Source organism: Chelonia mydas, chromosome 4 (assembly GCF_015237465.2).
Source record: "Chelonia mydas isolate rCheMyd1 chromosome 4, rCheMyd1.pri.v2, whole genome shotgun sequence".
Taxonomy (NCBI): Eukaryota; Metazoa; Chordata; order Testudines; family Cheloniidae; genus Chelonia; species Chelonia mydas.
This window is the reverse complement of record NC_057852.1, coordinates 96,951,477-96,974,646: the sequence shown is the minus strand read 5'-3', so window position 1 is coordinate 96,974,646 and position 23,170 is coordinate 96,951,477. Positions and strand designations below refer to the sequence as shown.

Below are 23,170 nucleotides of genomic sequence, written 5' to 3'. Positions count from 1 at the left end.
GACATGCAGAGAAGGGACAAATATATGAAAGATCAGTATCTCTTTTTCTTTAAATATCTGCGCACAAATTTAGTGCAAATGAGAAAAACAAAGGAAGGACCGATAGCCCTGACCTGCGACAGGCGTAGTAAATTCAGCCAATATGTAAGTTTCCCTATGCCAGTCTGCCAATATGTTTCACTTTTATGTTTCATGCTGCCCTAACACCGCTGCTATTGCAAAGACTGCCAGTCAGCACACCCAACTGTGTGGTAGTTTAGTGTTGTGGATAAATGGAAATTAAGGTCAGACACCAAACTCATCTCCGTCTGTGTCCAGAGAAGGAATTTAACCAAGAGATGAAAAATTATATGGCCTAATCCAAGTCCCACTGAAATCAGTGGAAAGACTCCCATTACCTTCAGCGGAAGTTGGATTGGGGCCCATAGTTGGTATGTTCTGCTCGGGGATTAAAGTAAGGGAGAGCAGTGGAGCAGCACATCTCCCCTTTCTCTACTAAAAACTGTGTGTGCTCCGTTCCTCCTTGTCTGGTGCTGCTAAAAATATAGGGAGCGCTCCCCCAACTCTGGCCGTGTGGCAAGAGCCTCCTCTTTCAGTTTACTTTCGCCACAAATTCTACTCAGTTCACACATTTGCCCCACTTCTTTTGCAAATAATTGGAGAGAATGGATCACATGCAACAGCTTTTTCTCTGTGACTAAACCTGGCAAGCGTTTTAAAATGAAGTAACAATACCTGTTTTTAAAGAATGCTTTATTTACTACATCCTAGGAACGTACCATAAGTGGAGCAAGAACTAAATAAACTCAGAAGTTTTAAACAATACAAAGAACAGAGATATAGTAAAACACCCAAAATACTAGCACTTCTGAAAATGAGGCACGCTAATATATGTATATATTTTTATATACATATATATTTCTTTGTATAGTTTGTTCTTAACCTAACAGTGTTCACATTTCAAGTCATAAACTTACCTCAGTAGTGTACATGAAATGGTGGAGAAACAGGTATAAAGACAGACCACAGGTGGGAGGCTCAGAGATACCTAACTGACTGTACTACCAACTTTTGGCCCCAATCTTGCCATTGGAACTGCTAGCACAGACCTCGGAGCCCATGAAGAACCCCAGTCATCAAGGCCATTTGTTTTTAAAGTATCTTGCTGTCTGCCACGTTAGGATATCATCTCCCTCTTTATTTTTGTTGCACATAATATACAGGCATATGTAAAATACAGTAAGAACTCTAGTTGCTGTTTAAACTAAAGACCTTGGAATGGATCATGTCCTCTGCTTCTGCAAGCAGAGGAGACTTGGATCTGGGTGGATCCCTCTTGGTGGGCACAGAAATTTGGGCAGGGGAGTGATGGCTTCAACATTGTCCCTCCCACCATCTCTCCACTGCTGGAGCTTGCCAAGGTTTTGGTGGAGGGGCTGGGATGTGGTGAAACAGGGTATCAACCCACATTTCATTGTATCATCCTCTGCTGACCCAATGGGTTTCTATGCAGCAATCCAGTCAGGTGTTGAAGCTGCATGAAGTGGCATTACTCATGCTGGGTCTTATCTATGGCCACTGCTCAGCATGAGATGACTTTACCAAAGGCAGGAGACGTGGGAACCATTTCCCACCTCCGCTGGGCTGGGGTTTCTATTCCCCACTGATTCCCGTGAGAGATTGGTTTTGAAGGCTGCCCATTCCATGCAATCAAGCCCTTGGATAACACTCCAGTTGGGTTGGGCCTAAGGTGTAGGTGCATTTTTGGAAAGGTTGGAACATGTGATAAAACTCTTCGGGGAAGGAGCATTAGGGGCAGAGTCTGATTTAATGGTTAACTTCCTCACCGTACTTTTGATAATAGTTAAATAGCATTAAATATAACAGAGTGTTGCTGAGTGAAAAACAGTTGCCCAACTTAAGTTGAGAAAGTACATATTAGGTGGTCACTTAATTTAGTTAGATATGATCTGAAATTGTTGTCCGTGGGCAAAACATGCCTTTATTGTATGGACCGATAGTTGGTTCTTAAATTAAAAAAAAGCAAAATTGTTTATTCACTACCCTATTGAATACCACACTTCATTAGAGTTGTCTTGGCAAAGCTGATGCACTTCATAAAGTGAGTGAGCTATTCTTTTGACATTTTACTGTATTTTACATTCACTGCATTACTAAATAAAAGCCTTTAAACAGGCCACAAAACACTGCAATAATATATTTACTTCTTAATAAAACAAACTTTTTAATAACATTGAAATAAAATGTTTTTTGTTTTGTGGCAAACCACATACCATGTAAATTAGCAACATAAAATGACTTTAAAAATGTATATTAGAAGATATTTACAAACTCTATTTCTTAAATTCATAGGGCTTTAGTCTCTATCTTCCCTGATGTGAATGCATAACTCCAATTAATGCTAATGGGAATTAGGTGTGAAAGGGAGAATGGGAAGGAGGCTAGCCCCATTTTATTAAGTACAATATCACTAACACCCCTAGTACCTTAGAAATTTTGCATGAAACATGATGAAGCTACAGGTAAATAATGCAGTACTTCCTGCTGACAAAAGCACATTTGGCCCTGTCTAAAATATCATACATTCTCTGTCACTACAACTTACACGTCAAAAGAATAAAATAAAGAGCATTTAAAAAGAAACTAGGTTTTATACTGGAAGAAGATCTAAGTCAAGATACCTCTCATGAAATATTAGATACCCTGAGCATGTGCTCAGAGACGGACCTAGAAGTGACTTCAATAAATATAAAAGCCAGATGTTATGGAAAACACAGCAGCCTCTTCTTTAGCTAAAACAATTCACTTAATCATGCTTTAAAGAGGTTTGTTTTATGAGGTTGTTTTTTTTAAATAGATGTTTGTTGCCTGTGAGTTTTGATAGCGATAAACAAACTGTACTAATGCCAGCACAAAATGCAGAGGTCTCGCTCATTTTCAAATTGCACTTTCCAGTATAACTTTTTAAATAAGATACTTGTTGTTTTAAACAAAAACAAACAAAAATCTAATGTATGTATTCTTTAAATATTGAAAATATTCTTCAAAATATATTGTTTATACATTTCCTAGCTGCTCAGATGTGCTTTTTTAATATATATATATATAGTTGATATATTATTAAAGGCACTACAAAATAGAATTCTCTGGAGTGCAGAAGTTACTAAAAAATAACCTTCATACCACAAATATATTGAAAATATAATTGCTTAAAAAAAACCCACCCAAAAATCCCCCTATGCAATCCCACTACTGTGTATAAATTTGTATGGGCAATGGGCTTAATGCATATAGGTCACTTAGAAATGTATGAATACAGGTATGTTAAATTTTAAAAATATCCTAAAAAATTAGTGAAAATGTCACATATATAAAATATTTCAAACATAATATTTGATAACATTCTTCACTTTCAGTTTTTTTTTCAGTTTACTGAGTCCAAACATATTCTTTTGCAGTAGGTTCTTTCTTCATAAATAGTAAAGTGTTCCTTCAGTGTTTGTCCCTCCCCCGCCCCCCCGACACCCCCCCCCCCCCCCCCCCATTGTTTGATAGTCTCAGTATGTCTGGTAGACATCATGTATTGGAACCTGGATTGTTGCAGTAGGAAATGCCTGAGGTATATAGCCGGCATATCCTCCATACGCTGCTGCAGCTGCAGCTGCTGCTGCGGCGTTCTTCTGTAGTGTGGCTATAGTTGCTGTTGTTGCAGCAGGAGCTGCAAACGGAACATAACTTGCACCATAAATCCCTGCAGCAGGAATTCTCTGAATATTTGGAGCCATGGTGTACACTGGAGTTATGGGGCGACCCTGGGGACAAAAAATTGGCATTTAACCTTCCAACTCAGAGACTTCATCCAGTCACTAGCAATCTAATCTACTAGGCTGAGTATAATTATTCCACACATTAAAGGATTCACTTAAGTTTTTTAAAGTTGAGGAAGGATGATCTTGTGGTGAAGGAGAGGACTGAGAGTTAGGAGATTGTAGATTTGATTCTGCTGGCAAGAATGGGCCTGTAAGGGTAGAGACTGCATGTCATGGGTGATGCAGGGAAGGCAGGCCAGTGAAGCCATGTGCATCACCTGCTCTTCCAGGGGACCTGGAACCAACAAGCACAGCCAGAAAGTAGGCTGGGCCAACTGTGGAGGGAGGGAGCTAGAGCACAAGGGTGATGTCACTTTTGTCTTTGACTCTGTCTGGCTCCTCAGCTACTATTACGTTACACTTTAACTTCTTGTCTCTGCCTGTATTACTGCCCCTTCCCATTTATCCTCTCTTGTCAAACTTTGTGTTGCCCCTCACCTCCTCCGCTCCACCAGTGTTCCCAGCCTTGTCTGCTCATTTTCAGCTGCCCCAACGGTCACTTTCGTGCCTTCTTCCACACGGCCCTTATGCATAGTTCAACCTCCGCATCCATATATACGTCCCTCTGAAAGATGCATTTCTGCCACATGGCCCATAGTGAATCTAGCTGACTTGAATACAAAAAGACAGAACTCCCTAAACTCTGTCTACATTTCTGTCTTTTCTTGAGCACTTCAGGGCAGGGACTGTCCCTTCTCGAATGTCTGTAAAGTACCTAGTATGAACAGATATCTCCCAGGTGGTTTTCGCCAGTAGGGCTTCTGTGGAGTTCCAAAGGTAACTTGAAGCTGCTTTCCTCCGCGGGAGGCAGCAGTGACACCACTGCCTGCCTTCACCTACGGGTACATTCCCCACTCTGGTACCACTGCCCTAGCTGGTGCAGGAGGTGTCAGTTCTCTCAGCACCCATAGGGGCAAATCAAGTTCCTGGGCTCTATTCCTCATTGTGACACAGGACAAGTCACTGGGCCTCAATTCTGTAAGATGGGTATAATAATACTTTTCGTAACTCATTGCTTGTTGTGGGGCTAAATTCATTCATGCTTATGAAACGTCTGAGATTCTTGTATAGAAGGTGCTACTGAAGTGCAAAGTATTAGTAATACCTCCCTTGCCCCTGTTCACCTTCTGAAGTCTCACGACTTGTTTCCAAAGAGCTTTGCAAATCAGTGTTATGGCAAGAAGTTTACTTAGATTGTAAGCTCTTTGGGGGCAGGGACAGTCTTTTTGGTTTGTATTTGTTCAGCGCCTGGCCCAGTGGTGTCCTGGCCCGGGACTGGGGCTGCAGGACAAATAAGGAATAATAAAAAGGAAGGAATTTGTTTTGCAAATGTTACTGTGCCCAAAGAGTCTGTCACAATGTAAATACACAGTGTCACTCTGGAGCTGTAGTAGTCTCAGTGTCTTTTTTTTTCCCCACTATTAACATAATAAATGGAAATGGAACTACAAAAAAAAAAAAAAGTCCCTATGTCGTATCAAAATAAACCCTTACAGATCCAGCCAATGCCATAGCTTGATGGTGGCCTTCCCAGGAGAGGGTTTCAGGATGGATTCCCATCCTGGTTTCTTGCTCCCTGACTGGACTGGCACTGCTGCAGAGGCAACACCAACTGCCTTTTAGGGAAGCACTTTAGCACTGTCAATAGAGAATAGCCAGTCGGTTATAGGAATGATGCTAGCAGGCTTCAAAGCGTGAGCTATATATTTCTTCTTAGTAGTGACTATGATAATGGCATGTGAAGGTTGGTGTGGCTAGAGCAGTAAAAAACAAAACAAAACAAAACACCTCAAGCTGAGAAGGGATTTGGGGTTGTGTCTAGTCCCACATGCACAAAAGTGGCAAAACAGGGTTTTTTTTTTAAATGTTATGTAAGTCCAGTTTCCACTTGCTGACCTAAAGACTCCCCAGAATAAGTGCTGAAAGTGCCATAACTGTATTTTATTCTGTTGAACATGAATTCTCTCATCCTATGTCAGACTTAAGAGCTTTTTACTATTTGCAAAGATCTTCTTAATTGTTGCAATTACACATTGCACTGCTATAGCACCTTCCGTTAGAAGATCCCAAAGTGCTTTAGAAACATTACTGAATTTATTCTCGCAATACTCTGGGGAGATAGGGAAGGGTAATTACCACCGTTTGACAGACTGGGTAAATGAAGTACAGAGTAGTTAATGTTGCACAGCAACTCTGTAGTAAAGCCAAGGCATGACTACTAAAGTAGTAGTGCTTTAACCACTTTCCTTTTTCTCCGTGGCCAATATGCTTCCCTGCCCTGCGCTAGATGGAAAGGAAAAAATAAATTAAAATGAGATGGAGAAAGACCCCAAACTGAAGAGGGAGCCAGTGTTTCAAGTGTCTCAACTCTTCCCCCACCCCAAGCCCAAGGAGACCCTAGCATAGCATCAGGGCACACAGTTCTGGCAGAGACATGCTGAGGCAGTAGCACAGAACACCCCTTTTGAGATTTAGCTGATCTGGGCGATAGTTCATGTGACTCCTACTTTACCTGTGTGAGGCTAAGCGATTCAGTGCCGGGTGAGACGACTGTCAAGGTAGGGCTGTTTTTTTAGTCTAATAACTAAACAATCTCCCTTTAAACTGTGGCATGGCAAGAGGCCAGGGTTTCAACGTACCAAGGTAAGCTTAGCAAGGTCTACGTGCTGAATTTACCTGGAAAGGTGGAGGGGTTGAAACTGCAGGTATAACAGCTCCTGCTGCCGCTGCTGCTGCTGCCGCTGCCGCCGCGCTGGCTGGATCCTGCTGGACAGCAATGGGATTGATCATATGTTCCACTGTGTGGATTTTGCCATCTTCCATCATCTTGGCTGCTGGAGCTGCCTGAAACATGGAGTACTGGGCCCCAATAGCAGGGATTGCCACTAGAACAGACCACATACACAAAAACATATTGGAGTTGCGTCCACAGTGCTTTCTTTCCAAGGTAAAGGAAACCTCTCTCGCTAGGTAATTTACACCAGTGGTTCTCAAAGCCGGTCCGCCGCTTGTTCAGGGAAAGCCCCTGGCGGGCCGGACCGGCTTGTTTACCTGCCGCGTCCACAGGTTCGGCCGATCGCAGCTCCCACTGGCCACGGTTCGCCGCTCCAGGCCAATGGGGGCTGCGGGAAGCGGCACCTGCGGATGTGGCAGGTAAACAAACCGGTCCGGCGCGCCAGGGGCTTTCCCTGAACAAGCAGAGGTCCAGCTTTGAGAACCACTGATTTACACCATGCTCATCACTGTGATATACAACATACAAGGTCTTAGGGGTGATTCTCAATTCATTTGTAAATTACTATAAATATTTCAAGGTGTGCTCATGGACTCAGTACTACAATTTTGTATGTACTGCATAGTTTTCAAACACTTTTATCTCAATGGGCTCTTAAAGCAGGACCCTCCCCCTGCGTGAGGGTCACAGTGAAAACTTGCCAGGAAACTTGAAGGCTACATCAAATTTACCGAAATCTGTTCAGATTACAGTTGTCCTCATTTAGTGGCCTAAGGAGATAAGTTTGAGCATGCAGTGCTCCATTTTGATCTTAGTTACTGCCTCTGAGATCAAGGTGGGAGTGTTGCATGCTGGGACCTGAAGTTTCCATAGGCAGAATTGCTGTATGAAAAGAAGAGTGTGATCTGTATTGTGTAACTTTGTGGGTAGCACTTGGCCTATAGGCTTCACTTTGGCCAACTCTGCACTATAGTTACTTACTGTAGTATATTTTTCTGGCTTAACTTAGCTGCACATATTTCATCACATCTTTCTGCTTGACTCTGGTCTCAGCTTATTTATTTAATTTAAAAAAAAAATCTTACACCTTTCTTCTCATGTCAAAAAGCAGGTAACTTGCAATAAATAGAAGAACAAGGGGAAAGAGCTATGAACAGTGAGAGTTATACATGCAAGGGCTGTGAGTCTGTACCCATTTCTGAATGGAGTTTGGCTGCATTGCTTAGGAAGCAAATTTGTCCTGCTGAAAATCTCCAGCAATCACATGTGTGATTCTGTGTGTTCCGCAAAATTTACAGTCTGAGTACTGAGTGCTACTTAGAATTACAGATGGCTAGAGGAGGTGATGTTTGGATTGGGATCTGAATTAGCTTTAGGCAACAGATCAGGTCTGAAGCCAAATCAAGGTTTGGTTTCAATGGTGTTGAAATCTTGCAACAGTTTATTCCAAACTGGCAGAAATCATGAGAGATCAGCTGTTCTGTTTTCCACCATTTTGGTTTAAAAAACAACAGCCCAACTTCACAAGAACACCTCTTTTTATAAGATTTTGATCACACATTAACAGGGATCAGAAATTAGCCCTTTCCATTGAGAACTGGATCTGGAACCAGTACCACAGGGGCAGATTTGGATCTAGGGATTTGAATCCAAACCTTCCTAAAATCTGGAAATATGTGAACTCAAGAGTCTGCTTTTGGCCTATCTTTGGAGTTCTAATAAATTAGACAGATACCATCAATAAATATTTACTAGGCAAGAATATATGTGTATATCAAAAATTATTTTTCAAGTAATCTTTAGAAATACCTGAAACTCCTAAGATGTATTCACAATTATGAAGGGTGGGAACGCTCCCTCTGAGAACTGACATTTTGCCCAGAGAGTCTGAGGATTTAGGTTAAATTATCTCAAATCTTTCTTTGAAAACAGACCTCATCTTTGAAAATCATCTACTTTTGTCATGCAAATACTAAGCTGAATGCCTCTTTTCTCAAACTACATCATCAAACTGTCAAGATGACATCTTCCTTTAGGAGTGTTCATCTTTTTTTATTTTATTTAAGATAAGTGCATATCTTAAAAGTGATTTCCACTTATTTGTAATTGATTATTAGAGAATTTCATAATGTTACAACTACAATCAAGTGCATTTTTACTGTAACATCAGTGGTGTTTTATTATTAGTATGTCTGTTACAGTTCTGATTACACTGTAGGGAAAGCGCATGATTACTTTTTTCAGTGGCTCACCCTGGTCACTGGAATGTAGATTCTACCTCATAATAGTTAGCCCAAACAGAAGTCTATTCAAACAGGGTCTTGCGGACTTCCACAACTTCATTCTAGCCACTACCATTTTCTCCTATAAACACCAAGGGCTAGATTCTCAGCTATACCCAGCTTCCACAGGATGTTGCAAAGGGGGTGGTGGAAAGGAACTAGTTGCTGTTCCCTGATCCTGAGGCTGGTTCTCCACTAGCCCCAGTGTAACTTATAACAGCCTAGAGGCTGTCCTAAAGTTTGTCGGCTAGTAATAGCACCTAAGGGGCTATCTGCTAGCCAGGAATTGCTGGAGCACTGTGTGATCTGGCCATCCCGTTCCTGCTCTACCATAATCCTAAACTGGAGGCTCCAGGAGAGTGGCATAGAAACCAGTGCTGCCAGCTCCGTGCCAGCTGGGGACTCTCCCACGCCAAGGAAATCCTCACATAGGGAGATCTGCCTGCTTCCCAACCCCTTTGTCTTCTAGATGTCTATATTCCTGGGGCCAAGTCACCCCGATGTAATCACTTAACATCAAAGGAGATAAACAGGGAGGAATGTGACCCCTAGTCTTCATTCTCTAGCAAACAGAGCCGCAGCCTCTGAAACCAGCAGCTGTGTTGCTATACGGTTAGACCCAGAGAGGACACCTAGGTGTGGGACTATCTTGTTCCTTTGGCCTATGCGCCCACACAAGCAATCACAGCTAGTAACCCTCAGTGAGTGGTGCCAGAGAATGCATTTGCTGCCTCACATTTGTAGAGAGGATAGTGATTGTCAGATTTGAATAGAACGATTGGCCAAACTCAGCAGGAAGAATGCAGACCTACTGGTCCCAGCCACAAAAATATCCTAAGTATCACCAAAGCTGGTTGGGTGGGGTGTTAACTTACCCAAACCAATCTGAATCTAAAAAGTTCAAGCTCAGTTCAAAGAACGGGCTGAATTTCAAGCCTCTTTATTCTCCCCACCCACCTCCCAACAGGTTTGCCCAACCTAGTAATTATACTAACCTGCACCAGGTTTAATGGCAACTGGATTGACAGCAGACAACTCCAAATTGGGTACAAGCTCATATCCTTTTTCTTGCTGTTTTCCTTTCCCTTCGTGGTATCTGCTATATATGCCACGGCCTGCAGAATATCCCCCCAGATAAGAGCCTCTGGGGCCAGGGGCTCTGTTGCCAGCTGCACCTCGCCCTCTGCCTCTTATGCTGCCTGCTTATAATAACAACATAACAAAATAAGGATGAATAACACAATAACAGCAATGGGGGAAATGTTTAACACCCCCACATACAGGCATTCGGATAGTAATAAGCTAGCTGAAGTTAGAATAGCTGAATTTGAATGACTCTGTTCTTGAAAACAAAGGGAATCTTGCTTGAATCAGGAATGCACAAGCAGACAATGCATTTTCTGGTGTTCATGGTACTTTTCCTTGCACGACTAGCTTATAGTGGTATAGTTCAGACTTCGGTGTTCTCTGGAATTTATTAATAATGTTGAATTTATATCAACAATTTTGCAAATGTTACTATGGTGCTTTTGGTCATGTGATGTAGTGATAATTTTATGGCAGATTGTTTGGGTATTCAGACCAGGGGTGATGGAATTTTCCTAAAAGGAGAGGGGGTGGGGGCATGAGGCCCCGCCTCTGGCCCCACCCTGCCCCTCCTCTTCCCCCCAAAGCCCTGCCCCCTGGCCAAGCCGGAAACCAGAGCCAGGCCGGGGAACCTGGGCCTCTCCACCTGCCCAGGGTGGGGAGCCCTAGAGCAGCCCCCAGCCCATGTCCCCGCCTCCTGGGCCTCCCTCTGAGGACAGATGGAGGGTCCACAGCTCCCTACAGCTGCACGCATGACTCTTACCCTGACTTGGCTCTGGCTTCTGGCCTGGCCTGGGGGCAGGGCCTGGGGGGCCGATGAGCCACAGGCAAGCCATGGTAAGAGCCACCAGGGCAGCTGTTGGGAGCTGCAGACCCTCCATCTGCCCTGGGCAGGGGACCTGAGGGGCAGGGACATGGGGTGGAGGCTGCTTTCGGGGCCCTCCACCTTGGGCCGGTGGAGGGTCTGTAGCTCCCTACAGCTGCCCAGGCTCCCCGGGCCAGGCTCCAGCTTCCAGCCTGGCCAGTGCTGAGGCCTTGGGGGGTGAGGGGGGAAGAGAGGAGAGGCAGGGGGCTGGGTCCATGGCAAAAAGTGGGAGGGCCAGGCCCATCCACTTTCAAAAGTGGGAGGGCCATGGCCCCTTGCCCACCCCCTGTTCTGGTGCCTCTGATTCAGACATCCAATTAACTGATTCCTATTCCTGCAGAAATAGTTGCAGATATCAATCGGGAGATTGAGTTGAGGCTGGAACTTTTGACCAGTTAGGGTTTACAAATATTTCTGTATTTATATAGGTGGTAAAAGAATAAGATCATGCTTATTGTTAAACTGAACTTGGCTGGGAAATACATTTTCAGAATTTCAGTAAATTATATGCTCTGTAATGGCAGTACAAAACCACTTGCAATTACAAATGTCAGTTATAATTGTTGCAATTTAAGCCTGAATGATTAATTTTTTGGTTAATTTTTAATATATAGAATTCAACAACAATTAAATTCCAACAGTAAGAGCAATACTTCTAACTTATATAGCACCTTTCATCAACAGATCTCAAAGCTTTTCGTAAAGGAGGGTACAGTATGATCAGTTTTTTACAGATGCAGTAACTGAGGCATAGAGAGTTTATGGCTAAGGAAGTGAGCTGTAGCTCACGAAAGCTCATGCTCAAATAAATTGGTTAGTCTCTAAGGTGCCACAAGAACTCCTTTTCTTTTTGCAAAGGCGTCCTGTAATTTTGGATGCCTATTTTGAGATACCTAGGATCTGATTTTTTCAGAGTACCCAGCGCTGTAGCTGAAGCCAAAGGGAGGTGCAGATGTACAACACTTTGGATAATTAGACTCAGGAAGTCTGGTACTCAAACTATAGGAAACTTCTGTTACTTGCCCAGGGTAATACAACAGTAATAGAAGTTAGATCTCCTGATTCCCAATCCTGTGTTCTGTCCACTAGTGCACCCCTACCTTACACCTGTCTGCATATTAGAAAGGGACTGTCAAAAGAAAAATATCTTCAATATAGTAGCATTAATAAAGTAAGACCGAGTATAATTATGACGAACTGTGCTGCAAAGGTAAGTTAAGAAAAATGTAAAACGTGTAATCTGTTACCTATTTAAGACAGATTCATGCCTCCCCCCACCTTGAAAGCAAAGCTGGCAATAATGCCCTCAAATTAGATTATGTTCAACTGTGCTTACTAACCTTTCACAAAGTAATCTCGGTTGGGACCGATCAGAGCATTGTATGGATATCCATAATATGCTAGTGTATACGGATCACAAGAGTAAACATAGTTGGGTTGCTGAGTTACTTCTGTTGTTGTTGTTGCTGCTGCTCCTCCTTTAGCTGCTTTCTGATAACGAGTGTACTGCTCTTTGTCTACTGGTTTGGCCAAGGTAACTTCCAGGCACGAGCCTTCAAGTTCAGTGCCATTGAGGTTGTTCATGGCGTGAACTGCATCTTCCCTGCTTGTAAAGTGCACAAAGGCATAATCGCGTATTTTTTTAACCCGTTCTACACAGCCAGGGTTAAACTGGCCAAAGATCTTTTTAATTGTATCCTCCGTGGTTTCAATCATTAAATTCCTCACATACAGGATTTTAACAGTCTCCATTACATCTTCATCAACATCTATCTCTGGTTCTGCCCAATCAACAGCAATTTGGTGGCCCCACAGTTGGATTCTCCCAGGCATCAGCTTTCTCCTGGCCATGGCGGCCGCTCGATGGCTTTCATACTCCACAAAGGCGAAGCCTCTATTTTTCATCTTGTCTGCTGCACTTGCATACACAATGACGTCTAGCACGCCCTCTGTCACCTTGGAGATCTCTTCTAGTATTTCCTCTCTCTTCTTCATCTTGGGTATACCTCCAATGAACAGTCTACAGTTATCCACGCTGCAGCAAACACCTAGAAGCCTACCAGGACGGATTTCGTAGTTGTTCAGTTCTCTGACAGCACGTTTGGCTTCATGCTTGTGTGTGTACATAACAAAAGCGTAGCCGCGGTTTTTCCCATCAAAGTCCATCATCAGGCGCATTTCATAGATACGTCCTACAGACTCAAACACAGGCACTAGCTCGTCTTCGTACACATCGCGAGGAATTTTACCAACAAAGACTTCACAGCCACGAGGAGGGTGCAACCCCTCCCAGCCAGGTGGAGGCCCGCCATACTTGCGCTGCCCGTTCTCTTGAATCATGGTATATCCAGTACGCTCCATGAGTGCCAACAGGGCAGCCTCATTAGGTGCACCAGCTACACCTTCAGGAACTTTGGTTGTAGACATGTTGGAGGAGTCGTTACTCATCCTAGCAGTGGAATCCTCAGCTGTCATTATGTCAAAATCATTCAAAGTGTGATGAAACCTAAACAAAGAGAGGGGAAAGGAGGACATTAATTATCTACTGTTAACATGACAGGAATCTGACTTTTTTCTGCAGTTTATGTTCAAGTTCATTTTTCAAGAACGAGGTGACTATTAAATACAAAACATAAAAATTAAATAGCAAAATATACTCTGCTGCATGCGGTGGATACCTGGCCCAGGAAACTCCCTGAGATGAGTTTCCTTCAAATCTTCCCTTCGTATGAGAGAATCTAAATGGGGTTATGGAGGAAGGTGGTGGTCCAGCTTCCCATGAACTATGCAGCTCTTGTTCTTGCACCCTAAGTCTGTGCAAAACTCCACTCTGAGGTGAGTATAGGCATGTAACCTGGGTAAATGCTGCTTCAAGTAGTGTTACTTGGGCTATGTCTACATGAGAGCTTACGGCAGCTCAGCTGTACCAATGCAGCTGTGCTGCTCTAAGATCTCTCATGTAGCTGCTCTATGCTGGTGGGAGAGAGCTTTCCCATCAACATAATTAAATCACCCCCAATGAGCGGCAGTAGCTATGTCAGCAGGAGAAGCTGGTGTAACTTATATCGCTCAGGTGTTTTTTTCCCCACACCCCTAATACTGCATGCAGTATTCTAGTATCTGTCTCACCAATACCATCTACAGAGGTAAAAACACCTCACAGCTCCCTGTTTATACATCCAACCATCACATTAGCTTTTCTTGCCACAGCACTTCACAGGGAGCTCATATGAGCTGTTTGTCCACTATGACCCTTAAATCCTTTTCAGTCACTACATTCTAGGATATTGTCCCCCGTTATGTAGATATGGCCTGCATCCTTTGCTCTTGGATGTACCCCTTGTATCTGGCCCCATTAAAACACATTTTGTTTGAATTGGACCAGCTTATGAAGTGATCCAGATCGCTCTGTATGACTGCTCTGCCCTCATCATTATTTATCTTTCTGCCAAACTTTGTCATCTGCCAGTTTGTATTCCAGATCATTGATGAAAATACCGAGTAGCGTTAGGTGTAGTACTGATCCCTGCAGAACAGCACTAGAAACACCCCCATTCAGTGATGACTGTTTGACAAGATCTATTTTCCGTAAAATTGGTTGAAGTCCAAGCATGGACAGATTGGTCTAGTTAGTAGATTTTAGTCAGTCTGATGTAGTTCTTCTGGGACAATATGTATGCCAGGTCTTTATGCTTGTGTGTTCAGAGCTGAGTGCTTCTGTAAAATGGAGGAAGCATGTAAAGATCTCATTTTATAGGACAGGAGTTCTGAAAAGAGGCTGTAAGCGTTGCTACCACTGAAAGCTAGTGGAGATTCTCTTGCATGTAGGGCAAATGTTGCACTCCACGGGTACATACTGCCCAAGAGGCAGTGGAACTAATGGGGTTTAGATGTGCCGAGAGAGGGTGTGAAGTAGAAGTCTGGGTCACAGGTGCCACAGAGCAACTCCTTGGGGACCTGTGTATCCTGGGGGGATCAAGGGAGGGTTCTGTCTCTGAACAGGTCTGATGCAATGGAAAGGATGTAACTAATGACCAATAACAGTTTCATCTGTAAAGGGGAATCTTCAGTAGCTTTCAATAGTAGTAGCATATAAATAATCTTTGAGCAACTCTAGTCACTAGAGCCAGAGACCATTATGTGCTCTATAACTGATGTCACTTTTAAAAACAAGTTTCAAAACCTGCCTGCGTGACCTTTCATATCTTTTGTTGTCTTTGTTTGAAGCAGAAATATTCCTTATCTAAACATCAGCACTCTTCACAAGAAAAAGAAGTGGAAGGTAGAGCAGTGGGTGCGTGTTAGAGGGTTAGAGAGAGGGAAATTTGTAGGTAGTTCCTTTCTTTTCATGAGATCTCATTAAGAAATTTGATTTTTTTTTCCCCCTCAAGAATTCTAAAAATCAGTTATTTCACTCTTTGGACAGGGAATTTTCCTTAAGTTTGCAATAAGGCCTCAGGATATGTGTACAAATTTAGTGTCGCAGTGATATGGCCATACTTTCTATAGCTGTTCCTGGAATCACTTATCAACTGCTAGTAATACATACAGTTTAGTCAGAGTACCTCAAGACACTGTGAGAAGTAACTTCTTAGAACAGTACTTACAAATAAAATAAGGCTCATGACACCGAATGTAAACTTTAGACTGTTGGTACCTAACCCACCTGATGTATGGGTATGGGGAATGTAATATACCAACGTGTGCACGTAGTTGTTCAAGTTAGAGTGGGTTGAAAATTTTCAGATGGAATATTTTCCTATTGGAAAATGCTGTTTCATCAAAATTGATGCATTCTTTGGGAGTGTGTCAATTTTGATGAAATTTCATGTAGAAATTTAAAAAAAAAATTTTTTTAACAAGGTTGGAGCATTCCATTCTGACAATATAGGAAGGGAACATTTTGATTTTTTTTTTGTTTCAAAACAACTGTTTCAAAATTTATTTTATAAAAACAATTTTAAAAAATGAAAATAAAACCTCTCAATGTTATCAAAATGCAGTGTTTTGATCTGAAATGCTGACAGAAGTACACTTCTGACGGGATAGCTACTTCTGCACTGGGGTTTTGTAGGCATAGCTATGTCGGTCAAGACAGAGTACAGTTTTTTTACACTCCTGATTGATACAGCAATGCCAGTACAAGCTTTAAGTGTATACCAAGCCTCAATGTTCTAACTTTTTCTGTCTCTGTTCCTTTTTTTTTTTTCATGTCTCTTTTCTCTATCCTGAGTATTTTTTCAGATTCTCTTCCTGTCTGTTCCATTCCACTTCTTTCACCAGTCTATCTCTCCCTTTGTTTCTCCATGTTCTCCCGCTATTTCCCTCCAAGATCTTTCCCTACTCTGCTTCTTCCATTTCCATGTGTTCTTTCTCATCCATAGCTAGCCACCAGTGCTGTAGCAAGGACATGACTCCTTGTGGGCTCCCAGTTCTTACTGCAGTGCCACAGAATGCAGAGACCAGAACTGTTTAGAGACCTCAATTTGGCCCACATAATCTATTTTACTCACTTAGTTAAACATACATTTTAGCTTTGCCTGCTGCATGACACAACAGAAATCTTCACAAAGTTCAGGTAAAATTTCTCTTGGACAAAAAAACATACAGTGCATGTTTTCAGGGCATTCTTATTTTTATTGTTACTGCCTTTTCATACGTTAGATTGTTTTTTCAAAGGTGAGTGGGCAAGACTTTATAGCAACCAATCTCATGCACAATATTAATTTTAAAATGTCTTTCTGAACAGTACAGAACCATGTGTGCATTTTGTTAATATATAATAAACTAGCGATTTAAACTTAAATCTGTTACCATGCAAACTGTATCTCTGCAGTGTGAGAGCTAATAGTGTACACATTTAGTAGGCTTGATTGAGTCAAAGATGATTTCCTTATTTCCATTAAGAATGACTAATATGGGGAAAACCAGAAAATATATATTTACACTTTGAAGCACATGGTCTTATGATACATAAGAGCTCAATTCCTCATCTAGGATATCCAAAGAGGAGGTTGCACCAGCTTCACAATGACACAGGATCATATGAAGAAAAGACCATTCCTAATCTAAACTGTTGTGAAAATGAGACTGTAGGAGTTAACAAGTGTTATGTGACTAATTATCTGGGAATGGATTAAAATTGTGGTTGCTATAGTTACTGTTGTAGTGCATGCACAATGTCTGAAATACTCAGGAATTTTAAAAAACACAATAAAAAGCATGCACACGCACTGATCAAAAATTGGAATATATTTAAGGAATAATATCCATCCATCTATCTACCTACTTATATTGTTCCCATCATCATAGTATATAAGCACCTCACAAATATTAATGAATGACTTTCTCCTCACAGCATTCCTGTGTGGTAGGGAAGTATTTATTCCATTGTGGAAGATGGGGAACTGAAGCACGGAAATATCGTGTAACTTGCCCAAGGCCACACAAGAAGTCTGTGCCAGAGTCAGGAGCTGAAGCCAGATCTCAAGAGTCTTACTGCAGTGCCTTAACCTCAAGACCATCTTTGAAAATCATTTGTTTAATATCTGCACATACACGGTATTTATGATATACAGTGTGACTCTATTTTTCTTTTTATGCCTTCCCCCCTCATCCTCTTTCCCATTAAAAGTTTAACAATTTATGTTCCAAAAACCAAACCCAGTTTGGGCTACCTTTAAGGGCTGCTGGTTGAGCTCCTCAGGGGTTTGCAGGAATCTCAGTTTAAATCCCCTATCCTGGCCTCTCACTGCCCAGGTGAGAAGGAACTGGGGGTTCAGGAGAAACAGTTCACTTGGCCCTTGGGACACAAGATAGATTTCCTTTGCTCATCAGCAACCCCTCTGGTTGATTATCTGTCTAATCTGCATAGACATTTGTACCTCAGTCATTACCATGGATTCTGAATGTCTAAAGATTAAGGCCATGTCTACACTGCGCACCTTACAACGGCGCTGTTGTAAGGTGTATACTGTAGCCACTCTTTGTTGTCAGGAGAGCTCTCTTCCAGCAACAAAATAAAACCACCCCCAATTAGGGGTGGTAACTTCCTCACCAGGAGAGCGTCTCCTGCTGACCAAGTGCTGTCCACACCAGTGCTTTTAGTCATTAAAATTTTTGTCGTTCAGGGGTGTGTGTTTTTTTTCACACCACTGAGCAACAAAAGTTTTGATGACGAAAGTGTCAGTGTAGACAAAGCTTAAGAAATATCCTGGGACCAATATGGCTACAACAGCACTCCAGACAACAATTAAAGAGTAAGAAGCATTGTTGTAGGGCTCTGAAAGGATTCTTGTGTGATCCTCTTTGGACGAAAGGATGTAGGGCTGCCAACCCTTCAGGATTCTTCAGGAGTCTCCAGGAACTGAAGATGAATCTTTATTTAAAGACTGTCATGTGATGAAACCTCCAGCAACATGTGCAAGCAGAGTTGGCTGACTCAAGGGTAGGATGGATATAAAACTGCGTAAAGTGGGTCCTCAGTGATGTGATGGAGTGGAGGGGAAAGAAAGTGATTGTGCCTAGAAGACAGGAAAACTTCTGAGATATCTTGGAGTACGTGTGTATGTGAATCAACACACTGATAATTATCTTTTCTGACACTATTTTCTGCTACTGGGGAAACATAACAAAATGGCTTCAAATGTTCAGTTGGTCCAAGTGATGAATCCCCACAAAGGAGTATGTCAGCTTTCTGCCTTCTGTATTGCCACCAACCAGCCTGTGAGTCTGAGTCAAGTCTTTTTTCTGTGTTGGAATAAATAGGCCTAGATTTTAATCATCCATTCTAATGCTTTTCAGCAGCTTCTTTAAAAAAATTGAGGTAAAAATGATTAGTTTGGCAAATAGATTTAAACCTGAAAAACTCAGACATTTTCCTGCAACTTAGGCTTTGTCACTTGCACCCTCTGCCCCTAAAAATTTTCTATTCATGCAACCTTCCATGTTCTTCTATGGCACATATCACTGTAGTATCTCAGGCCCAGATTCACAATGGGACTTAAGTCTGGTCTACACTTCAGAGTTAGGTCGATGCAAGGCAGCCTATGTCCACCTCACTATGGAAATGTCTACACTTAAATTTCGCTCCTGCCAACATAACTGCCCCACTCTGCCGATTTAATAACTCCACCTCTACAAGTGGTGTAGAGTCAAGAATAATGTAGTTAGTTTGACACAGTGTCAGTGTAGACGCTGCATTGCTTACGTTGACTGTTACTGGCTTTCAGGAGCCTTCCCACAATGCTCCACGCTGACACTAGAGTTGATACGAGCTCTCCTGGTGAGGATGCACACTGTCGACACAAGGAGCAAAGTGTAGACGCACACAGGTGATGTAATTACAGTAATTACTAGGCACCTAGAAAATCACAGGAACAACATTGCAATCCACAAAGCCTGAGTTAGGCACCAAGGCTCCATATCCAATGAATGGGGAAAGATGGGCACCTAGGAATGCAATCCATAAAAGCCAGCATGCTAAGCAGGAAGCCACATAAGTTAGCCAGTGGGAGATGCCAACACGAGGAGGTGTGTCCTAAACCCTACTCCTCTCGTGGAGATAAGTGCTTTCCTGCAGCCCTGATGTAGGCACCCATCTCTGCTTGTAATCCACAACCAGGAATCCTCTCCTGCATTCAGGTGGCTTAGGTGCCTAAATTGTTTTTTGTGAGAATGAACTAGGCATGTGTTTCATTCCAAACAAACTGACTGGAGAAGGAGCCCACCTTATAACTTTTGGCCAAGTGGTTAGAACACTCACATGGGATGTGGGAGACCTAGGTTCAATTCCACCCTCCCCCTGAGGGGATTTGAACAGGGGGGTCTCCTGCACCTCACGGGCTTAAAGAGTCATTGGGCCAATATACAGAGAGAGAAAGAGAGAGATTCTCTAGCCTGGTGGTTAGAGTACCCACCTGGCAGGTGAGAGATGATGGGTCCAGTCCCCAACTCCAACCACACTTTAATTAGTTACCCAAAATGCAACAGCTTCAGCAGGAGAACTTAAGGGATCCCCCATCAGAATATTCCCACATTAGAGCACTTTCCTAAGACACATGGGAGACTCCTGTTCAAATCCTTTCTTCCCCTCAGGCAGAGAGGGGTGTTGAACTTGGGTCTCCCCCATCCCAGGCAAGTGTTCTAACCCCTGGGCTAAAAGCTATAAAGTAGGCATCACCAGCTGCCTCCTCCTCTGAGCAGATTTTGAATGGGACCTGATCTGGTAGGCAAGCTCAGAGGCTGCTTACCAGATCAGGTACCATGGGTGAGTTATGCAGAGGAACACCTATCTTCCCCAGGGTTGTGGATTACTCTGGGGCTTAGGTGGGAGATTGGCATCCTGACACCTAAAGTGAGGCAGCAGTGTGCATGCCCAGAGACAGAAACACAGCTGCCTAGGGAGCTATTTACTGCAAATATGTAGGTGCTGAGTGTATTTCGGAGCAGGCAACCAAGGAGCAGGCAACCAATTTGTGGGTTACAGTGGCTCCTAAAATTGGGACTTAGGCCCCCATCCACAATGGTACTAAGTAATTTGTGGGGATACAAAACGATTTGCATCACTGCTGAACTTAGCCCTTCAGCTATGGTATTACAGAGTATGGAAACATAATGTGGATGTTTGAGAGATGATGCTGAACTGCAAATGTACATTCTATCTGGCTCATGTTTTATTAAGGAATCTTACTTATGTCTGCATTCAACCCTGTACCTGTGTTCTGAGATTTGATCTACAGTAGGTTTCGTTAGTGACATCATGTACGTGTGTATCAAGGTCAGTGAATGGCACCAGAAGTAAGTGAAGCGATTGGAACACACCTGAAAACAAATAACTGAAAAACATGTTTGGGAAACTGAGTGAAAGAAGACACAATGCTGCAGGAAACATCCACAGACTTCAGTGATCAAATCATGTAGTAACAGGTGCCTTACAGAAACTAAGATAGACGGAGACCCTGGTGAGCCGTGCAAGCGCCCATTGACCATAGATACTGACTCCACAGCTTAGCTAGTCAACAAAGGGTCAGCCCACAAGGAAAGTCCCACACATAGCTCAGCTCTGTGGCCAAGAATTCCAAAGCAAGCTGGCAGGAAGAAGCTCATGGAGATTCTACTGGAGCATTTTAAAAAGGAGCAGAGAGGTGAATGGGCTCCTATAAAAACTCAGCACTGAGACAGATGGGCCTCACCTGAAGAAGACTGTGCCAGCAACTCCAGGAGACGCTGATCCACCCAGGATCAGCACTTACGGCGGGGGTGCTAGGTGACAAGCAGTTGACTATGGTGTTGCAAGGGGTGGGTATATTCTTGTTCTTTCAGGGGAGTAAAAGGACAAAGTTATCTTTTTTCACTGTGGAGATGGATGCTAGAAGTTCTTAGGAAAATATGTACTGGTGGGAAGCTATTTGGAGAAGAGATTCTGTACTAGGGAAGAGAATGTGATGGGGTGGTCTTGGCCAGTGCAGGGGGACTCTGTATTAGAGAGGAGGAGCATTCATTGTAGGTTTGTGTTTGCAGCATTGCATCTTGGATTATAACCCAGCCAATCTGTACTTTATCTCCCCCTTCAAAATTGTGGTAGGTTCCGTGGCCGTGGAGCCCAGGAGTCTGCAGATCTTCCATTAAACATCAGCAGCACATGGTAATTTAATTTGGGATCAAACCTATATAGTAGAACTCTGGTTGATTTTTGGAGCCTGCTAAAATAGGAAATTTAAAAATAAAATTACCTGATTATTGGATGAGGTTCTCTAAAATACCACCACCAGTGAGTTATTTTAAGCTCTAGGACAAATCCTATTAGTCAGTCTGGTTTTCAAAAGGTCATTTAAGATTACTGAGTGACTTTAATATAAAAGTCTAAAATAAATTTCCTATGATAGACTGCATAAAAATTCATAAAAAGATCATGCAACATTCATTAGTGAAGACATGCAGTCAGATATGCTGGTAGAAAACGTCTTAATTTTGCACTATACAACCCTGCTAGCTGATTTCATCAGGTATTATAGTAAAGTCACACTATAAACAAAGTGTCAATAAAGGGCATCTTAACAAAAGGTCCTGCGTAATGTTGACACAGTAAAATATTAGTTTCAGTTTTAGGTGTGACCCTTTTATTTAGATAAAATTCCTTGTATACAGTAGCCCTGCCTCTGAAGTTCACTTGCGGCTACCAAGCACCATTACAGTTGTAGAGAAAGTAAAATAATCTTTTAAAACATCCTTGTTGTTTTTAAAAAAGCGCTAAAGTTAAATTTTTTGCAATGCCTGATTAAAATAATATTTAAAATGTTATAAAAATATAAATTAAATCAGCCTCCAGTTTTAGAAACACCAGGATTGGTTGAGTTTTTTCAATGCTTGGCAATATTTTTGGCAATACTTTTGAATATTGAAAACAATATACCTGTTTGAAGATCCCTTCTGAGGAAATAAAAATGAAGTTAAAAACTTTAATGAAAATAGTGTATTGGCTCTAGAATTGTGTTTCAAATATACCATTTAAAATTGTCTTTGATTTGCATATAGCTATTGTATCTGTTATAATTTATGTTCCCTCTCTTGGCAAGATTGTCATGTGACCTGCTTTGACAGCCACTTAGGTATAATACAGACATTCACTTTAGATTTGATTTAATAAATATTTTTCTTTCGTCTGCTAAGCTGTACATGGCTGCAGAAGGCTGAGGCTTCTGGCTCCAAACCTAGTTGTAACCCCGGCTATATTTAGATACAACCACAGCAGGGAGCCTGGTTACAATATGGTGGTCCGAACCATGCTGTAGCCCAATCTTGTAAACACTTACTACATGGTACAATACTTTCTACTGCAAGAGAATACAGGATCAGGCCTTGTGTGTGTAACCAGCTTAGGGAACAACCTGTTATAACCAGCCTACCTGATTTAGTTGTATTTGTAGTGTAGACAGTGTATTCATCACAGGTGGTTTAGTAGGAGCCTGTTGGCAGAGGAGTCAGCTGAGAGTCAGCAAGGCCACACAGATAAGGTTACTTCTTATAGGTCATGATGCCAAATTTTTATTTTAAGGGCCATATCCAGGCCCTCAAGTTCATGGACAAAAATATCCCCAAATGCATACAGCCACATTTACATGTGGAAGTTACATTACAGACATAAGCACTTTTTCTAGAAATTACAATATTTATTGCTTACTGCATGTGTTGTGAGCATATGTGAGGTGATTGTTGCTAACACAGGATTATTAAAAGGAGAACAAATCACTGGGTCCTTTAAGCACACTAGAAGAAATTCACTCAGTGTTTTCAGTTTCATTTTTGGTTCTAT

General features: G+C 42.3%; 1 protein-coding gene across 8 annotated transcripts in view; it reads right to left on the bottom strand.

The window, feature by feature from the left end:
• Nucleotides 1–749: 749 nt before the first annotated feature.
• The window catches only part of RBM47 (RNA binding motif protein 47), a 111,134-nt gene continuing 88,713 nt past the window's right edge, over nt 750–23,170 (bottom strand). For 5 of the 8 annotated variants that reach the window (XM_037897893.2, XM_043544490.1, XM_037897895.2 and 2 more), the window contains 4 exons: nt 12,198–13,363; nt 9,902–10,108; nt 6,567–6,775; nt 750–3,833 (listed from right to left, as the gene is read on the bottom strand). In XM_037897893.2, coding sequence (XP_037753821.1) covers nt 3,579–3,833; nt 6,567–6,775; nt 9,902–10,108; nt 12,198–13,363 — 1,837 coding nt within the window. In that variant the 3' untranslated portion in view covers nt 750–3,578. Of the gene's footprint in view, nt 3,834–6,566; nt 6,776–9,901; nt 10,109–12,197; nt 13,364–22,763; nt 22,784–23,170 lie in introns of those variants that run through there. The other 3 variants (XM_043544491.1, XM_037897894.2, XM_037897899.2) reach the window with 3 other exon arrangements.